Source organism: Hoplias malabaricus, chromosome 15, assembly GCF_029633855.1.
Source record: "Hoplias malabaricus isolate fHopMal1 chromosome 15, fHopMal1.hap1, whole genome shotgun sequence".
Taxonomy (NCBI): domain Eukaryota; kingdom Metazoa; phylum Chordata; class Actinopteri; order Characiformes; family Erythrinidae; genus Hoplias; species Hoplias malabaricus.
Genome location: NC_089814.1, coordinates 7,665,262 through 7,685,521, shown reverse-complemented (window position 1 = coordinate 7,685,521; position 20,260 = coordinate 7,665,262). Strand labels below are relative to the sequence as shown.

Below are 20,260 nucleotides of genomic sequence, written 5' to 3'. Positions count from 1 at the left end.
GAAAAAAAACCCCCAAAGAAACTCTGTAAATCTGAGTAAATATGGAGAAGCAAGGCATGCTGGGAGCTCCCTAATGAGTCTCAGCTCCTCCCAGTCATTGGACAATTGTACTGCCCCCTAATGGTTTATGCGTTTAACAGTGAAATGATTTCTTTTTAGAGTTTACAGTCATTTACTGTCATGGTTTTACAGTTTTCCACCGTAAAATTCACAGACATTTTTTACAGTGTATGTGGCTATATTTGTCACAGTAGCATGATAGTTTTAATGCAATGCTGTCTGAGGGCACGAAGGCCAGGCCTTACACGGACTGAGATTCTTCTATATTTTTTCTGAGTTTTCACAAGTTTATGTTCAAAAGATGGGAAGAGACATGAATTGCAGTAATCTTGCATTCATTTTTTAAATTGAATGACAACTGACCACTTTTTGTTGCGAAGACTGAGTTTATATTAATCTTCTTATAGTGAAATATCTGGAAAAGTTCAACTTGGTTATTCTATAATGATTTAAATTTTGTGCAGAGTTTGGCACGTGTCCACTTTGTTTATATTTCCCAAATACAATGCACACATCTGCAGTTCAAAGCAATTCCTGCAATGCATCTCTTCTTTCATCAACTGTGCATAACTGTGCATGCATCCGAGACCCAAAGCAATGCATCCCTTCCACCTCTCCTCCCCACGAACGCCCACATCTATGCAGCTCGTGCGTGAGTGCACAGCCTGCCTCCTCGCTTTCGTTGCGTCACGTGAGCTGCTCATGCCTCTCGCGCAAGAGGGAGGAAAAAAAGAAGGTGCAACCTGCAGCAAAGAGACAAAGGAGACTCGCGGGGTATAAAAGCTCCAAGCGAGACCCGCACTCCTTCACTGGAAAAGGAGCAGAGGAGAGCTCCTGTCTCTTTTTCTCTGTCTCTCTTTACACCTCCTTTCTCCCTCTATCTCTGTTCTCCTCGGGCAGGAGGCAGCCAGGCGTCCAGGGCCACGGGGCCCCTCACGTTATCCTTTAGAGTGGAGAAACAATGCGTTCCGCTGACCTGCTTGTGCTCCTCGGTGCCGTGGCGCTGCACTGCGCGCCCCGTGCACACTCGCTGCCGCCTGCGCGCGGAGGGATCGCGGCGTGGCATAAAGAACAGGGGGTGAGTGGCAGCTTTCACTGCAAACTGTCTCTTTTTTCATGCCTTTCTTTTAAAGTCTTTCTTAAAGTCGTCGTAGCGTCACTTCTAATTTGGCGCCTTTGCGTAATTACGCACGGACTCCTGGTTCCGCCTTGAGCCACATGGAGCCACTTCTCGGTTCAGAGTTACAGCCAAACCCTTAGAAACACGCCTTTTTCTTCCATGTGCTGTAAATTATTTATGCAGCATTGGTCCAAGGTATTGGAACCCATCACTGCTACAGGTGTTCAAAAGTGCACACCATACACAAACACTACGAAACAGAATGGGTGTCTGCTCAGTGCCAGGCTTGGGCTAGAGAGGTATATCCCAGTTACACCCAAGCATTGAGGGGCAGCAGCACTGTGTTTTCTGGAGTGATGGATCTCCATCCAATTCCTTTGGGATAAGCTGGAGTGGTGTTTGCAGTTCGTATTCCAGACGACATCAGTACCTGTCCATCACAGCATCAGTACCTGACCTCACTAAAGCTGTAGCCACCAAATGCAGTGTTTACATCCTTTTCAGGAGAGTAAGACTTGATACATTATTGTTTGGTTGTGTTTATATAAGATGTGCGCACGTTTAAATCTGTGTCCACTGCAGCCACTAAGTTTGAGGGGTGTCTACAGATATTTGGACATGTTGAATAACGTATAGGACCGCAGTGAAACCTCTCTGAACATTCAGGTGAAAGTAACAAATGAGAGAGGAATTATGGACTAAATATTTGGGACCTAACTAGAAAAGCGAGAGTGTAGAACACAAAAATACACACACAGGCTTGGTGTAGGGCAGAGGAACCCTTCCATGACCAGCCCATAATAGATTTCGAATGAAGACATCTCAGCACCTGCCAGTGTTGTGTAAGCAGCGTATAAAGGAATGCAGTAACGAGATCTGCCCCATAAAGTGGTTTATGTGACCATTTTATAACACTGTTTTATAACACCGTGACTCAACTGCCGCTCTTACCAAACCTCTGTGTGTGTGTGTGTGTGTGTGTGTGTGTGTGTGTGTGTGTGTGTGTGTGTGTGTCTGACTGATGTACTGAACCGTGTTTGGATCAGTACTGTGTCAGGTTTCAGAGCTGCTGTAACACATGCATTTGTTTAAGAGGAGGGTCAGGGGAGAGCTGTGGTATGCTGGAGTCTTTTCAGCTCAGTAGTGTGTTTAGAAATGAAAGACATGGGTCAGTAGGTCAGTGTAAACATTCTAGGACAAGGCTTCGCTACATCAGTTCTTTCTGCATCATTTGTATCTATCTATCTACATACTACACTGTTTCTGTATATAATACACTGATCTGCCCTAGCATTAATACTTGATGATTTTAGTGCTGGACCATTCTCAGTGCTGCAGTGACACTGAGGTGTTGGTGGTGTGTTGTTGGGTGCTGTTTCCTGTGGATCAGACACAGCAGTGCTGCTGGAGTTTCTAAAGCCCTCGGTGTCACTGCCGGTCTCTGGGGAATCCGGTCTATTGTTCCTTATTCTGTTGTGTCTATTTCTTTCCCTTAGTGAGGGCTTCTAGACGACTCAGCATCCTTTCAGACCCATAATGCTGAGTGTTTCTCTCATTGGAGCACATTGGTTGGACACAGATGTGGATGTGTGCAGATGTGAGCTGAGAGCGGAGCTTTCTTTTCTCTTCTCTCTCTCTTTTTCTATCAGATCTCTTCGGGAATGTTTAGGCAAAAATGAAAGCAAATATAACAGTAGTTGATGGATATATATCATTTTTTAAGCAAATTAAATAATAATTGATAATGATATATCGTTTTACAACATTGAAATTCTTATCCAAACGCCCCACTGTTGCTTCTTCAGCCCTGTTCTACACCTCAGTGCTGAAGAGGTTTTCTAACCCTACAGCTCACACATTACATTAGTAACTTCAAGCTCATGTGTAGCTGCTCTAAAGCATCCCATTTATTTTCCATTGTTTTTTCTCTGGAAATGATGCCAGCTGTGTTTGCTCAGCACCTTTAAGTATCAGAAATCCCTGATTTCTGCAAACTTGTGGACATCTACAGTCCTTTTTTCCGAGCCCCGGCTTGGACAAGGCACACAAAGGGCAGCAGCGCAGATGGCTTTTTTAACCCAGTTGGACCAGGTCCAAGCCCCTTTCCAAGCTTTCGCCAGAGGAAATGTTAGCACAAAAAAACACGTCTAATCCAGAGACAAGACGGAAAGCCAAGGCAGAAAAGTGAAGGCTTTTAAAGTGTTGAGCGATCACAGACCCCCAGCCACCTAATCAAACGTCTCTACGGCTGTCCACACACACACACACACACACACACACACACAGAGTGAGAGAGTGACATAAGGGCTTTTAAACGCTTTGGCTTCGTTTGGGAGTCTGTCATCATGCGCTCTGCCTCTGGGACACTGACGCCGAAACAATCCCAGATCTGAATTCTCCTCGAATTAGTCCCAGACCTTTTTGGAACGGAAGAATTAGGGTTGTTTGCGTTTGAATGTGCACTCAATTTGCTCCTTACTGTTGACAAAGCAGGAGAGACAGCGGGAAAGAGTGTGTGTGTGTGTGTGTGTGTGTGTGTGTGTGTGTGAGAGAGAGAGAGAGAGAGATAGAGAGAGATTATACAGGCATGGACAAGTCATGCACTGCACAATAACAAAGTGTCTGTTTGCTGACACAGGGAAAAAGAAGAAGATAGATTCTGTGGCCACATTCCCTTCACACCATGAACAAACCAAGTGACTATTTAATGGTCTTCTCAAGGCATCCCCACGTCAAGAAAATATTTCCCCCGTTTACACACTCCAAGGCCCTGTTTACACTTGGCCTTTAGTTACACCCTGGGCCCTGATGTCCATACGTACGTTTAAAAGACAAGTGAAGACATATTTGTGATGGGAACGTGTTGATGTTAAACGTTATCATGTAGCTCCTCCCTACTCTTCCTGTTGTTTCAGCCCTGTCTTCGTTGCAGGAAAGATGGATTTTTGACAATAAGGAGAATATAAGGAGCTGGATTTTTCACTTCTGTGAAAAAGAGTGAGAGAGAGAGAGAGAGAGAGAGAGAGAGAGAGAGAGTGCAAGAGAGTGAGTGAGAGAGAGAGAGAGAGAGAGAATGCGAGAGAGAGAGAGTGAGAGAGAGATAGAGAGTGAGAGAGAGAAAGAAAGAGAGAGAGTGAGATAATGAGAGAGAGCGAGAGAGAAAGAGAGAGAAAAAGAGCGAGAGAGAGAGCGAGAGAGAGAGAGAAAGAGATAAAAAGAGAGAGAAAGAGAGAGAAAAAGAGAGAGAGAAAAGAGAGAGAGAGAGAGAGAGAGAGAGAGAGAAAAGAGAGAGAGAAAGAGAGAGAGAGTTGGGCAGATGTGGGATAAGGAAATGGCCTGGAGTTTGCTGAAACTGATTAAAAGCTCTGCACGAATGGCTCTATGATGAAGCACCTCATCAACCAGCCAGTTTTGCTTCCACGAGGCTCATACCAGGTTTTTAAATACCACAAAGTCATCAGAGATAATCATACAAAAAATATCCTGTTGAAACTGAACCGAATGTGCAGCCATTAATATTTTTCCCCCCCAATACTCTACATCCTTATTTCAGAACGTCTCCACAACCAGAAAAACAGCAGACCTCAAAAACCTTTTTATCTCACCAGTCATTCATTGTCATTAGCCGCAGCTAGAGATATACTTACCGTTAACTCTGCGTTCGTGTACAATCACACCTTCACATGATGGTTGCCTCTAGTATCCTGGGTCTGTTTGGTGCATAGGTTGTGCACATGCTCAGAAAATAAGCCCTGTGCAGTACATGCGTAAATGGTAGGGGGCAGTGCAGGAGACCAACAGCATCAAAATGGCAGAAAGTTTTGAAGAAAGCTGTGTCAGAGCCGCAATTACCCACATCTTTCTCTGGTCTTCCATCTAGTGAAAGAGTGTAGCACATTAGACAAGTATGTGACACTGTTTTTATAAGCCCATTCTTTATAAAGAATTATATTAACAAAAATAATGTTTAATAGACATTTAAAGTTTAATGAATTGTCTATATATACATACATGTGTATAGCCATCTGTGATGGACTGATGCCATCCAGGGTGTGTTCCAGCCATGCACCCAGTGATTTGGGCGACCCTGATCAGGATGAAGCAATTACAGAAGATGAATGAATTAGCAAATGTAGGGTCATGTTTACAGATTCCTATAAACAAGCTTTTTCAAGATTACATCCCCAATCGTTTTGGGGACCAATGTTTATTGGTCCATTTCTCTGGCCTTTTAAGTAGTGTTCAGAGTATGAGGGTTTGATGTGATTCCAATTACGCCACATGTGCAACAGTTTGTACATTCACAGTTTTTAAAACTCTGTATAAAAACAGGGGAATAAAGGCTCCCAGCTCCCAAATATATTCCTCCAGAATCAGCACCTCACCTCGACCAATGTCCTTGTGGCTGAAGGCATTCTAGTTTTCACTGCAATGTTCCAGCATCTACTGCATGCCTCTTCTGGAAGTTATTAATTCTCCACAAGAAGAACACGCCTTATTAAAGTGGACAATATTTATGTAGTATACACACATTCAGTCAATATTGAATGGTTTGTACTGGACTTGAATGGCATTGGAATGGTTGCTGAAATGTTCTCACAAAATTCATTCATTATCTGTAACCCTTATCCAGTTCAGGGTCGCGGTGGGTCCAGAGCCTACCTGGAATCATTGAGCGCAAGGCAGGAATACACCCTGGAGGGGGCGCCAGTCCTTCACAGGGCAACACACACTCACACATTCACTCACACACTTACACCTACGGACACATTTTGAGTCGCCAATCCACCTACCAACGTGTGTTTTTGGACTGTGGGAGGAAACCAGAGCACCCGGAGGAAACCCACGCAGACACAGAGAGAACACACCAAACTCCTCACAGACAGTCACCCAGAGGAAACCCACGCAGACACAGGGAGAACACACCACACTCCTCACAGACAGTCACCCGGAGGAAACCCACGCAGACACAGGGAGAACACACCACACACCTCACAGACAGTCACCCGGAGGAAACCCACGCAGACACAGGGAGAACACACCACACTCCTCACAGACCGTCACCCGGAGCGGGAATCGAACCCACAACCTCCAGGTCCCTGGATCTGTGTGACTGCGACACCTACCTGCTGCGGCACCGTGCTGCCCTTCTCACAAAATTGACATGGAAAATCACACAGATGATGTTTTGTCTGGTTTTCCCCTCAACATTCAGTGTCTGTTCACAGATATTTGAACTGACCTCTCTCTCTCTCTGCCTCTCTGTCTCTCTCTCTCTCTCTCTGGGAAAGTGAGACTTATCTCCTCTTGAGCATGGCAAAACATCCATGGGAAAAGTTCAGATAAATAGAGTTTTCGGGTCATCAGCGTGATCCCAGAAACATGCGCTTACCTGCTTGGATAATTGAAGCTTAGAGATGGCTTTAATGAAAAATATTGCAGGGTGAAAGTCTATATTCGTCTCTTATGGTATATCGACTGAGGGCTTGGCTTTACGCCTGATCCAGATGCTGCTCCACATCTTTAGCCCTGTCAGACTGGAGCTTAAGGAACTTACGCTGAGATCACTTCATCTGTAGTTACTCAACTGTAGATCTGGACAGTGCTGTGAAGGTATTGCACTCATGCAGATGATGTATGGATGGCTATGGCTATGGAGGAGCTGTGTGATGTAGAGGAAGTGTGGCAGGTGGCAGGTTGCAGGTTACATTTCTAAATGCAATACGCCCACTTTCAACGTCATACGTTGTTCTATCATTGTATTAAAATATTTTGGGGATTCTGCTCATCCAGCATTTCATTCCACTAGATATTGGAACATTTCTGTGAGGAACGGATGGCATTCAGCCATGAGAGCATTAGTTACTTCATGTTGGAGGATTAGTTCTGGACCACAAACCCTGCTCCAACACGTTCTAAAGGTAAGCTTTTGGAGCTGCATCACTCTGGTTCCACTGCTCCTCAGCCCAGTGCTGGGGGATTTATACCCCTCTAGTCAAGGCTTGGCAGTGAGCACTGTAACGTTACGCTCATGTGTAGCTGCTCCGGATCACTAGATGAACCTTAAAGAAGTTGGGTTCATTTACAAACTGTTCTCCTTTTTCACTCGGGATTCTCTCTATTGTGAGAAACAGGCACTCGTCTTCTTTTCAAACACTTTAAATCATTCCATATTTTCAGCTTCTTCAGCTGCACTACACGGTCAAGGCAGGGAACTGAGAGATAAGAAACATTATAGGGCTCAAAGGAATAGTTTAGGGAAATGTGGTACCTAGGGGAAATGTAATTTAGGGGATTTTTTATGTGCAACACTAAACCATAGGAATCACGTCAGAAATCATAGGGATTTCTTCAGAGGTTTCCTGCGGGGCACAGATGGAGCACAGGGCGGGTGATACTATTACAACAGTCGGCATAATTAGTGTTGCTTTGCCTTTTCAAATCCACTACGGTCACTTTCTTTTCATCCGTGTTTCTCCCGTGTTCCTGGTTATGTTTGTAGGTTTCTAAAACAAAAGGTCAGGTCCTGGTAGGGGGATCTCACTCATGTAACTTTAAGAGGATATGTTCTACCACTTTCTAAAAGTGAACACACTTCTGGCCACCTGCTTTGGTCAAAAAACCACAAGGATCAAACCCCATAGCAGCTCTGTTCAGAATGGCTGCATTCAGCGCACGTTCCTTTAAAGGATAATGAGCCGCTCGCTGTTCTCCTTGACCCCGAGTGCACAGCAGTGAGGAGTGAGGAGCAGAAGCTATGTCTTTTAGCCGTTTTCGCTCGGTTCTCTTTCTTCTCAGTTTTTACTCAGTGCTCTTACTTCTCCACACTGGAGACTGGAGAGACTCAGACAAAGTAGTGGTCTTAAAGGCTAAGCACCACTAAATGGACCTCCATGAATATTCCACATTATTGTAGTGACTGACAGATATAAGTATGAATAAAAATGAAAATAGCAGCTTAATTTGCTTTAAAACGGACAATTTTATTAAATTGACGGAAAAACCCGAGCTCGCTACGGAAATTCTTGAACATAACCGTGACTTCACTAGTGGACAACAGCTGAACAACGCCGCGGTAAAACACCGTTATGACTGACTGTTATGACGGTATTTAGCTAAATAACCAACGTTATTCATGACAATAGCCTAGCAATAAGCTAAACTCAAATTTATAGGTACCGTTATTCTTGTAAATGTGATCGAAGTCGAACTCGAATTCATCCGACACTATAAACCTCCGTAATGCAGCTACGTAGCCGAGTATAATCTGAGCCACCGAGTTTAGCGAGTCAAGCTAACGTTAACTAACACCAACTAAAACAGGCGAAGTGAGTGTCCTTACCCTGCTTACCTCCATGTTACAGAGGCTCTTGAACACCTTTCGTTGGTGTCCTTACATGCCCATATTGTTGGAAAAGCGCCAGTGAAATGAGCTACAGATAACGGAGTGAGCGGATGGTCCTTTCCAAAGTTCCCGTTTAAAGTTGACAAATTTAGTCAATTTTCTGGATATTTTGGGATCTTTGGGTCATTTGTGCACAGATGTCCCACTGTACATTGAATGATTGCAGCCAAAAACAACACACCTTTTCCTCATTTTGCATTAAATTAAGTGCAGCTTCTAGAGTTGTTGTCCACCATCTACGTCACAGGCAAGACGCCTATTAGAGTTTCCCAACACCTTTGGTGGTCACAACTGTCCGAGGCCAGGATTTTTCGGCAGCACAACTGGCTTTTCTCTCTGGGTGTGTAGGACGGGTCCACTTCACCCTTAACCAAGAGTGGGCACTTTTAGTCAGTGCAGTGTCTGGTTGGTGAAGACAAAGACTATGAGCTTTACAGCCCTCCACAGCTACTTCAAAAACGGACCACTCGTCTCTAACTGCTTTTCCATGCAGCTACAAATCTGTAAACTGCTGCTCCTGCTGAGTTAAGTTTGAACCATAATCTGCCACACCTGCTGCTGTTAATGCATGTTTTCAGCGCTTGCTCGGCTGGATCAGGTGCATGAGCGTGAGCCGAGACGTGAGGGTTTGGGGGTTGTACAACATACGTGAGCTGGAGCGCAACTCCGAGGAACGGGAGACAACTGGCCTAGATTTTGTAAATGTCCTATTGACGAAGAGGGATGCTCTATCTATCATCTCCATCAGCTTAATCCCCTTCCTGTTCCTGCTAAAACAATCTCCCCTGGCAGTGTAATCACTTCGCTTGTGTATACAACCTCCAAGAGGCGCGGATCTCTGGACGCTTTTTTTTTGCGGGTAAATATTTACCCGAGACCGACTTCCTCTGGCAGAGCTCATTTTTTATCTTGAGTGTGGCCTAATTGTATCTGTGGAAGGGTGCTTGAGTAGCTGGAGAGAGGTCTTATCGCTGGTCTTCGCTGCATTTTCACAGGACAGTGGTGAGCTATGGACAAAGACAGAGAGGGAAAGTGGATTTTAAAGCCACGACAATGGCTTTTGAATCAAAGCTGTAGCAGGCAATAATAATAATAATAATATATTTTAAAAATGCTCTGATGGTGCAATAAGACGCCGGGCTCTGAGTGCATGCTGACTAATCTGTTAGGCTGGTTTCCAGATGTGAATAGTAGCAGAGACACTACACCTGGTCCATTTGTTTGCATTTCTGTGGAAAAATAATCAAAGCTTTTTTTAAACCTTGAAAATAATCTAAAAAAAAAATCTTTGAACAGTTTGATATATTAGAAACTTTGCATATTGTTAAGCCAAGCCAAGCTGTGGAAAAAGAGGAAGGGAGAGAGAGAGAGAGAGAGAGAGAGAGAGAGAAAGAATGGACGCTAAGGCAGGATAAAGGTGTTTGGATCAAAGCCACAGCTGAAATTAAAAAGCCCAAACCGCTCCAATGGGACTTTAAGAAGCCTGGCTGTGAGAGCATGCTGAGTAAGTGGTTAAGCTGCCCTCCAGATGTGAAGTAAAGCAAAGGTATTTCCCTACACCTGGCCCATATGCTCACTTTTTTATGGAGGAATAAGCAACGGATGACATCACCTGATGAATGCCCCCTGGACAACAGCGGCTGACGGGATGCCATCACTGAAGCGTTATCCTTAGGAGACCCACTGAATGGGAACCAGGCCAGATCACAACACACAAGTGCTTCTTTATGTTTCAGTGAGAGAGAGAGAGAGAGAGAGAGAGAGAGAGAGAGAGAGAGAGAGAGAAGAGAAAGGCTGGTCTCTCAGTTGCCTATATTTCTAGTCATGGCATGTCAGGTCTTCTCATAGGAGTAGTCTTCCAACCAGCAGCTCAGATTTAAATGATGATGCCTTGAGTCAAGGGTGTAGAATTAGCATGGACGGAGGTGACGTGTCCCCAACAATATCCAACGACTATTGTAATGTACCCGCCAAAAAAACTTGATCTGTCAAAGTCTCATTAACGTAGAGGTACAGAAAGGGTTAAATCACGTTCTCTACTCCTACCTCGAGTCCTACCTCCCCGTATCACATATGACCAGTGTGATTGGATGTGCCTTTCCCTGCTCTCACCTGAGTCTCTGTAGTTTGGTTGTTAGCAGCAGCAAATCAGGAAGGAAAATTTTCCAGTCATAAGCGAGTACTGTGCAAGACTCAGGTGCATTGTGGGTAACACATGGGGATCAAAAGCGAGTGCGAATGACAGTGAAAAAGAAGAAGGTGGGCATATGGAGCTATTTTTTAAAGAAACGTGTAAGTAACTTAAAGCCAAGTTCGCTAATGAAATGAGTCCATCATAATAACAGCAAGCTAACGTCGTCTGTAGCTATGAATAACATGGTTTGGAAATTAACTGCACTACAAACTGCCAATTGTCAGTTCTCTTACAGTGTTGTAGATTCCTAGGTCCCCACCAATGTCAAGAGCAAATCTATGCCCTTGCCTTGAGTACAATGTTGGAACATTGCGGTGAGGCTCCCATTGCCTTCATCCACACTATAGCTTCAGTGAGTTCAGGTGACCTCTATTTGAGCACAGAAGTGTGTCACACATTCTCCACCTGTGCGAGCTTGACAAGAGGCTCTTGTTGATGCCTGAAAAATACTTTGTATGTGAAGCACAGTGGTAAAATCCATTGAAAAGCCTGCAGGTGGGTTGCCAGACATTCACAGACACACCTGTCTTCTACCGGCAGGTGGATGGAGTAAACAAAACTTTACCTGCGCATGAATACCAACCCCCACCCAAAACACCCTCAAAAATACCACTCCCAACTCACGCTCCAAAGTTACAGGATGGAGGTCATTTCTGCATAAATCTGATACAGAATCAGTGCTGGGGAGCTCTGTGCCTGTATTGTAAATGGCATATTCAGAGACTGTTTGAAGTAGAGTCTCCATGGTATGACCACAGCACAGTCTCTGTCATCTCCCAGCTGATAACAGACTCCACTGCATCCACCCTACACATGTTATTGACCTGTTGATCATAATGTTAGTCTTCACGCTGCCGTGATCATGATTATAATATGATCATAATGATGCGTTTTTGACGGCATGCTGAGGGCTTGTTTACATTTCTGAGCTTGGTGTGTGGTTATTTCTGGCTCTGCTAACATGTACTTGTGTTTCTGTCATTACAGTAGGTAATCTGCTGGCTCAAGAAGCTCCTTAGACAGCTTATTTTAACTCAACTGCCTTCAAAAAACCTCTTAAAAACAGAGCAATGTGCACATGTGTAGGTATAATATGACAGACATAAAAATATGGCAACATAATATTATAAAACTATTTATATATACGGCATTTGTTAGTAACAGAGAAAAAAAATACAACGTAAAAACGAGGGTTTCAATGAAACATCAGCATAATTATAAAGAAATAGAAGGGAAACTTCAATCATTGGGTTGATGTTGGGAAAACACCCAGCAAGGCGTGCCAGTCCTTCCCAGGGCACTACTCCACCTAGCAACGTGTGTTTTTGGATCATGGGACGAAACCCACACGGACACAGGGAGAACACACCACACTCCTCACAGACAGTCACCCGGAGGAAACCCACGCAGACACAGGGAGAACACACCACACTCCTCACAGACAGTCACCCGGAGGAAACCCACACAGACACAGGGAGAACACACCACACTCCTCACAGACAATCACCCGGAGGAAACCCACGCAGACACAGGGAGAACACACCACACTCCTCACAGACAGTCACCTGGAGGAAACCCACACAGACACAGGGAGAACACACCACACTCCTCACAGACAGTCACCCAGAGGAAACCCACGCAGACACAGGGAGAACACACCACACTCCTCACAGACAGTCACCCAGAGGAAACCCACGCAGACACAGGGAGAACACACCACACTCCTCACAGACAGTCACCCGGAGGAAACCCACGCAGACACAGGGAGAACACACCACACTCCTCACAGACAGTCACCCAGAGGAAACCCACGCAGACACAGGGAGAACACACCACACTCCTCACAGACAGTCACCCGGAGGAAACCCACACAGACACAGGGAGAACACACCACACTCCTCACAGACAATCACCCGGAGGAAACCCACGCAGACACAGGGAGAACACACCACACTCCTCACAGATAGTCACCCGGAGGAAACCCACGCAGACAGAGAGAACACACCACGCTCCTCACAGACAGTCACCCGGAGGAAACCCACGCAGACACAGGGAGAACACACCATACTCCTCACAGACAGTCACCCAGAGGAAACCCACGCAGACACAGGGAGAACACACCACACTCCTCACAGATAGTCACCCGGAGCGGGGCTAGAGCCCACAACCTCCAGGTACCTAGAGCTGTGACAGAGACATTATCTGCTGCACCACTATGCTGCCCCAGAAGGGAAAATAACACACAAAAAATAATAAATATAGGACCACATGCAGTACAATAACAAAATCTTGGATCTACAACATAGTCATTTTACAGTACAAGGAAATTATGATAGTTTTAAATGTAACAAAAGATTTCTTTACTCCAAAGTAATTTTTAAATGATTTTTATCAGTAAATCCATCATGAAATCTGCATGAAAACCATGTGATAATATTACATATACCTGATATAGCATTGCCCACAGTCCAAAAACACACGTTGGTAGGTGGATTGGCGACTCCAAAGTGTCCGTAGGTGCGAGTGTGTGAGTGAATGTGTGTGTGTGTGTGTGTGTCACCCTGTGAAGGACTGGCGCCCCCTCCAGGGTGTGTTCCTGCCTTGCGCCCAATGATTCCAGGTAGGCTCTGGACCCACCGTGACCCAGAACTGGATAAGCGCTTACAGACAATAAATGGATGAATGAATGAATGATATGGCATTGTGAAATATAGGCATTAATGTTTATGTCAGTGTTTTAGATCTGAATGAATTTGTCTGACACCAGCTTGTGCTATGGTGGGGTTTGTCTAATGGCCGTGTGTTTGCGCTGTGCTGTTGATTTAGGCCATGACCTGTGCCCGCTGACCCATACTATACTGAAGACACTGCTGTGTTTTTCTTCCATTTCTCTGCTCTTCACTAAGTGGCCTTTAGGCCAGTGAGGCGTGAGGCTAGTCACCTGAGTCCTACAGTAAACACTCACCAAAAAAAAAAAAAAAAAAAAAGAACGCCTCACTCAATCGAAATGAGACAACACACAGTAACCAAACTAGTCATTATAACGCAGTGTTGATTATAGCCATGTTTTGCACACATACTTAAAGGTGGTAACACATGCACAGAGCGGCAGCCAAGTCAGCAGCTCTACCCTAGAATATGGTTCTTTGGTAGTTCCCTGGTAGTTGTTATCCTGCAGAATAAATGTGGTTGCTCATGCCTGGAGGGCATGTTTTTAGCAACAATATTATGTTCAGCACATCTGCCTCAACATGTCAGCCTTTCAGTGGTGTAGCCACAACTTGATTTTTGCAAAGGAGGGCATTATGTTTCAGAGAGGTTGCTGTAGTAGGGATAAGAACCACCAGCTAGTTCCCGAAGAAACAGGAGATAAACCGAGAAATACTGAACACAACGGTTAACCTTGAATTTCAGATGCATAGCCGACAGCAGGCCTCGTCCACAGACCTAACCTTTACTAAATTAGACACAGGTACCTTGGGTGTCTTATGTATTTACAGTATTCAACATCCGTTCCCAACATTTCTTCTTCCCTAGTTCACTCTGTAAGAATTAGCATATGCTAAGCACTAGCACAGCTCCCCAAATCCTATGATCTGGATAAATAATCAAACAGGGCCAATGAACTGTTGGAGAACTGGTGTAAAATATTGACTCTATGTGACAAGTGGAGGCATGCAGCCGTGTTAACACAACAGTTATGGTAATCTAAGGAGAGCTTTGTTATCTTCTAAGGGGAAATGTGCATTTTGTGTCAAAAAAATCACATTTTATATTATTTTCATCAGTGTCATTAGCATCAGTGAAGGTTTTCTGAAAAAGACAAAAAAAAAGAGTGGTTTTATAAGAGACACAGCCATTATTGCTCTAGTGTGGTCTTTATTACATAAGGAGAATGGGGAACAGTGGGTTTGGTGAATGGAAATAGTTGGCAGACCCTTATCTACCCTCACACCAGCTTCGCTAACAGTGGATACCGATCTGCCCATGAACCCCACCACACACCAAACACACCAACCTATCGACAGACCCCAAATATGTGCTCCAGCACATAAATAACCCCCAAAACAGTTTGAACTGTCCCAGGGGGGAACTGCCAGGCATGTTGTGAGCTGCCTCTTTGAGCTCTAGCAAGTCCAGGTCCCTCTTTATTAAACTAATAACCAACTTTCATTGTTTTAATTTTTGTGTTTTTGAGTGTCACTCAAAATGTAACTGACAATGAAATTCATAGCGTTTCCGTTATTAACAATCAATAATTATTTAAAATGGTGTTAAAACAAAGTTAATGTAGATTCAGGCCTTAACTCATGGCCCTATGTGAAGACCCTGGAATGGCTTAAGGGTTAAAAAGGGTCCTTTTAAAAGACTGTCCTTTTGCATACACGCAAAACATGTAAAACGTTTTACCCTGTATAACCCTATGACCCACTAACCAGAGAGAGAGAGAGAGAGTGTGTAGACGCACAAAGAGAAATGGAAGTGGAAGGAGAGGGAGAATTAGAGTGAGATGGAAAGATATAAAGGAGGGGGGGGGGGAGTAAGAGAACACTGGGGTGTTTGTAGCCCATTGCAGCTGCAGCTGTGAACTTGGGAGCTTTACAGAGAAAGGACCAGGGGTTGAGGGGGTGAGGGGGGAGGGGAAGTAATCATGCCTTCCCTCCAGTCATCTCTCCTCCCAGCCAATTAACAAAGCCATTTCCTTAAAATTCGGAAGGGGAAATTGACTGGGATAATTCCTGCCGTGATAAAAATCCACAGCTCGAGATTAGAATTCTAACTGGACAAAATCTAGGTCTAAAACAGTGTTATGCAATAGCTGAACCAAAGCTCTTCCCATAGATTTGTTCTCTACTCACCATTAACTTTCATGTCTTCCCTGCCCTCCCTGAACCCTGGACTCCTGCCCTGTCCTGGATCTTCAGCAGCGACACAAATAAAACGCATTCATCGAACCACTTTAGTTTAGTTACTAATAACTTTCTAGCTTCATTACTGCATTTATCCTCTGTTTAGAAGCTGTATAATCTTACACCAATTGGCCATTACATTAAAACCACCTCCTTGTTGTGATATTATTGTCTGTTTTATGACCATACAGGAGAACTTTGTAGTTCCACAGTTACAGACTGTAGTCCGTCTGCTGACAGGTGTGTCTCGGGATGTGTCTAACATTGTGGACAGTGAGAGGACACAGCGTTTTAAAACGTCAACAGACACACACACTCACACATCACCACCACACCATCGATGATGATCCACAAACCGCATCGTACCTGATCTGTGGGGGTCCTGACCACTGAAAAACAGTTGAATGGGGGCTAACACGGTGTCCAGAACAACAAATGAACCGCAGACTGAAACTGTAGAACTATAAAGTGCTCCTGTGTGGTCAGTGGCGCTAAACGAATGGACACTGAGTGTAGAAACAAAGGGACATTTTAAATGTTTTGTCCGATCTGTGTCTACACAGGGCAACTACTTTCAATCCCATTACTGATTGTGACTCTTAAGGCCACTTAAGTCTGTGATTACACCTGTCTACTCTCTCTGCATCAGTCCTATTCACCATCTGTGTCTAATCTTGTTCAACATAACTCATTTTGTTTCAGCCTGTCTGAACCGAAATGATTATAGGTGATTGATTACTCATGTCTGTGCTGCTAGGCAGGGCAAGAGAAGACACATGTCTACGATCAGAAGAAAAGAGGAAGACTACCACACGTTCAGGACACACTGAAGGGCTCAGGCGTAAAGAGCATGCAGCCGCACGCAGCGCTGCCCAGCAACAGAGCCGACGTCTGGAGGAGGCCACGGTGTGGTGTTCCTGACTTTCCATCGAAGAAGGGAAACGTCAGCCCCCATCACCCGCACCAGAGAGGGGGCCACCGCGGGGGCAGGCACAGACGCAAGCGCTTCGTCCTCTACGGGGGACGCTGGGACAGGACTGACCTGACTTACAAGTAAGATGTTTTCTCCACCAGTTAAAACAATGCCAGTTCAACTCATTAGATACGACAGGCCCTTCTACTTATTGTTGAAAAAAACAATATCATTCATTGTATCATTCATTGGCCTTGCTTCATCCCCATTAACAATAGCCCCCACTTTGTAACCACTGAGCTAGGAGTTCCCTGAGTCGCACAGGGCTGTCAAGCTGGGATAATTCCCCCTCTCCTTGTCACTCAGGCTGATATTAGCCAAAGCAGGTGTCTATTAGCGAACATAGCAGTGCTGGATGCTCTCCTGAGAATGTGTTTAACTCTCAGATGTGCTGATGTCCTGGCTTGGTGGCCATTTGTGACTGGAGGACACCTAGTTAATGGACTGGGTTGCTTTGAATGGTAACAATTTAGGTACAAATAAGTTTTAAAGAGAGTTTTTGTGTAATGTATTATTGTAAAATTCAAACATTCCCCTGTTCTTTTGTCATTTAATGGTAATTGCTGTATAGTTTTAAAATGGCGATTGTCATCTTATTAAATAATAAAAGAATATTTAAAACTGAACAAATGAATTAGTGAGGGCGGCACGGTGGTGCAGCAGGTGGTGTCGCAGTCACACAGCTCCAGGGACCTGGAGGTTGTGGGTTCGATTCCCGCTCCGGGTGACTGTCTGTGAGGAGTGTGGTGTGTTCTCTCTGTGTCTGTGTGGGTTTCCTCCGGGTGAATGTCTGTGAGGAGTGTGGTGTGTTCTCTCTGTGTCTGCGTGGGTTTCCTTGGGGTGACTGTCTGTGAGGAGTGTGGTGTGTTCTCTTTGTGTCTGCGTGGGTTTCCACCAGGTGACTGTCTGTGAGGAGTGTGGTGTGTTCTCTCTGTGTCTGCGTGGGTTTCCTCCGGGTGACTGTCTGTGAGGAGTGTGGTGTGTTCTCTCTGTGTCTGCGTGGGTTTCCACCGGGTGACTGTCTGTGAGGAGTGTGGTGTGTTCTCTCTGTGTCTGCGTGGGTTTCCTCCGGGTGACTGTCTGTGAGGAGTGTGGTGTGTTCTCCCTGTGTCTGCGTGGGTTTCCTCCGGGTGACTGTCTGTGAGGAGTGTGGTGTGTTCTCCCTGTGTCTGTGTGGGTTTCCTCCGGGTGACTGTCTGTGAGGAGTGTGGTGTGTTCTCCCTGTGTCTGTGTGGGTTTCCTCCAGGTGACTGTCTGTGAGGAGTGTGGTGTGTTCTCCCTGTGTCTGCGTGGGTTTCCTCCGGGTGACTGTCTGTGAGGAGTGTGGTGTGTTCTCTCTGTGTCTGCGTGGGTTTCCACCGGGTGACTGTCTGTGAGGAGTGTGGTGTGATCTCTCTGTGTCTGCGTGGGTTTCCTCCGGGTGACTGTCTGTGAGGAGTGTGGTGTGTTCTCCCTGTGTCTGCGTGGGTTTCCTCCGGGTGACTGTCTGTGAGGAGTGTGGTGTGTTCTCTCTGTGTTTGCGTGGGTTTCCACCGGGTGACTGTCTGTGATGAGTGTGGTGTGTTCTCTTTGTGTCTGCGTGGGTTTCCACCAGGTGACTGTCTGTGAGGAGTGTGGTGTGTTCTCTCTGTGTCTGCGTGGGTTTCCTCCGGGTGACTGTCTGTGAGGAGTGTGGTGTGTTCTCTCTGTGTCTGCGTGGGTTTCCTCCGGGTGACTGTCTGTGAGGAGTGTGGTGTGTTCTCCCTGTGTCTGCGTGGGTTTCCTCCGGGTGACTGTTTGTGAGGAGTGTGGTGTGTTCTCCCTGTGTCTGCGTGGGTTTCCTCCGGGTGACTGTCTGTGAGGAGTGTGGTGTGTTCTCCCTGTGTCTGCGTGGGTTTCCTCCGGGTGACTGTCTGTGAGGAGTGTGGTGTGTTCTCCCTGTGTCTGTGTGGGTTTCCTCCGGGTGACTGTCTGTGAGGAGTGTGGTGTGTTCTCCCTGTGTCTGCGTGGGTTTCCTCCAGGTGACTGTCTGTGAGGAGTGTGGTGTGTTCTCCCTGTGTCTGCGTGGGTTTCCTCAGGGTGACTGTCTGTGAGGAGTGTGGTGTGTTCTCTTTGTGTCTGCGTGGGTTTCCACCAGGTGACTGTCTGTGAGGAGTGTGGTGTGTTCTCTCTGTGTCTGCGTGGGTTTCCTCCGGGTGACTGTCTGTGAGGAGTGTGGTGTGTTCTCCCTGTGTCTGCGTGGGTTTCCTCCGGGTGACTGTTTGTGAGGAGTGTGGTGTGTTCTCCCTGTGTCTGCGTGGGTTTCCTCCGGGTGCTCCGGTTTCCTCCCACAGTCCAAAAACACACGATTGGCGACTCAGAAGTGTCTGTAGGTGTGAGTGTGTGAGTGAATGTATGTGTGTGTGTGTTGCCCTGTGAAGGACTGGCGCCCCCTCCAGGGTGTAGTCCCACCTTGCGCCCAAGGCTCTGGACCCACCGCGACCCTGAACTGGATAAGGGTTACAGATAATGAATGAATGAATGAAAATGAAATAGTGTGAAAATGGCGAGTGAGAATAAATATCCTTCAAATTTTTTTATGGCAGGATTAGAAATGGAAAACAAATTAGCGAAAGGTACACAGACCTAGCAAGGACCTAGAAGTAATTCCATAAAGAGTAATCTCCATAAAGAAGTATGAAGTGAAACAGGATGTTCTGGAGCTACACATGATGCAATGGAAATGTCTTCTCTGAAGTGATAGAGCCCTGTCCAATGTCTGGAATGAGTTGGAATGGCATTTGAAGTCCAGACATGATCTTTCAACATTAAGGTGTGACCTCAGTAATGCTGCCATGGCTGAATGCCATCAAATCCTCCCAAAGATGTTCCAATACTGTGTGTAAAGCCTTCACAGGGGTGTAGAAGCTGATGGATAAGGTGTCCACAGATATTTTTTTCTTTTTACTGTATTCTGTAAAATCAGAAATTTGATGCATTGCCAGTTAAAGCAGAGCAAAGAGTTTCTGAACCGTTCTGGGCCCCACACCGATCGGGCCCCTCTGGCCACGCTGGAGGTTACTTTCCATTTCCGCGCGACTCTCCTCATCACAGACAGCTCAGCCCACATATTAAAGTGTTTATGAAAGGCCCAGCACAAGTGATATTTCACAGAGTGATGGCAGTGTGCTGGGAAGTGTGTAGGCTGTGTTTTGCCATGTTTTACTCTTCCTCCAGTTTCACATCAGAAACATTCGCCTTTCTTCCAGGCCACCCAGGATTGAGGTGTTTTATGTGTGATGCCCCGGATGTTCCCACTCTCACACTCTGAGGTTTTAAAGCTGTCAGATGGAACATTCCTCTGAGTTTTTATCTGTTTTAAAACAAGCAATCATTCCCATTCCTTCCACTTATTCTACGCCCTCTTAATTAAAAAGCAGTATTTTTAGCGCTGGTTCAGAATCAGGTATGAGTTCAGCGCCTTTTCAAAACACAGCCCCAAATGCAAATGTAAATCAAGCCACTGCACTGCGGTTTTTATATGATCTTTTATATCTGAATGGAATGGTTTGATTACGCTTTTTTAGGAAGTGCTCTTAGTGCATCCACAACTCTCAGATTTCTAGAGCGTGCTCCCAGA

The 20,260-nt window shown here is 45.5% G+C and overlaps 1 protein-coding gene across 1 annotated transcript in view; it reads left to right on the top strand.

Annotated features, from left to right (window-relative positions):
- The first annotated feature begins 834 nt into the window (after window positions 1-834).
- Window positions 835-20,260, top strand: part of mmp11b (matrix metallopeptidase 11b) — a 36,103-nt gene continuing 16,677 nt past the window's right edge. The window contains exons 1-2 of the mRNA XM_066646567.1: window positions 835-1,138; window positions 16,447-16,742. Of these exons, the coding sequence (XP_066502664.1) occupies window positions 1,022-1,138; window positions 16,447-16,742 (413 nt within the window). The 5' untranslated portion in view covers window positions 835-1,021. The remainder of the gene's footprint in view (window positions 1,139-16,446; window positions 16,743-20,260) is intronic.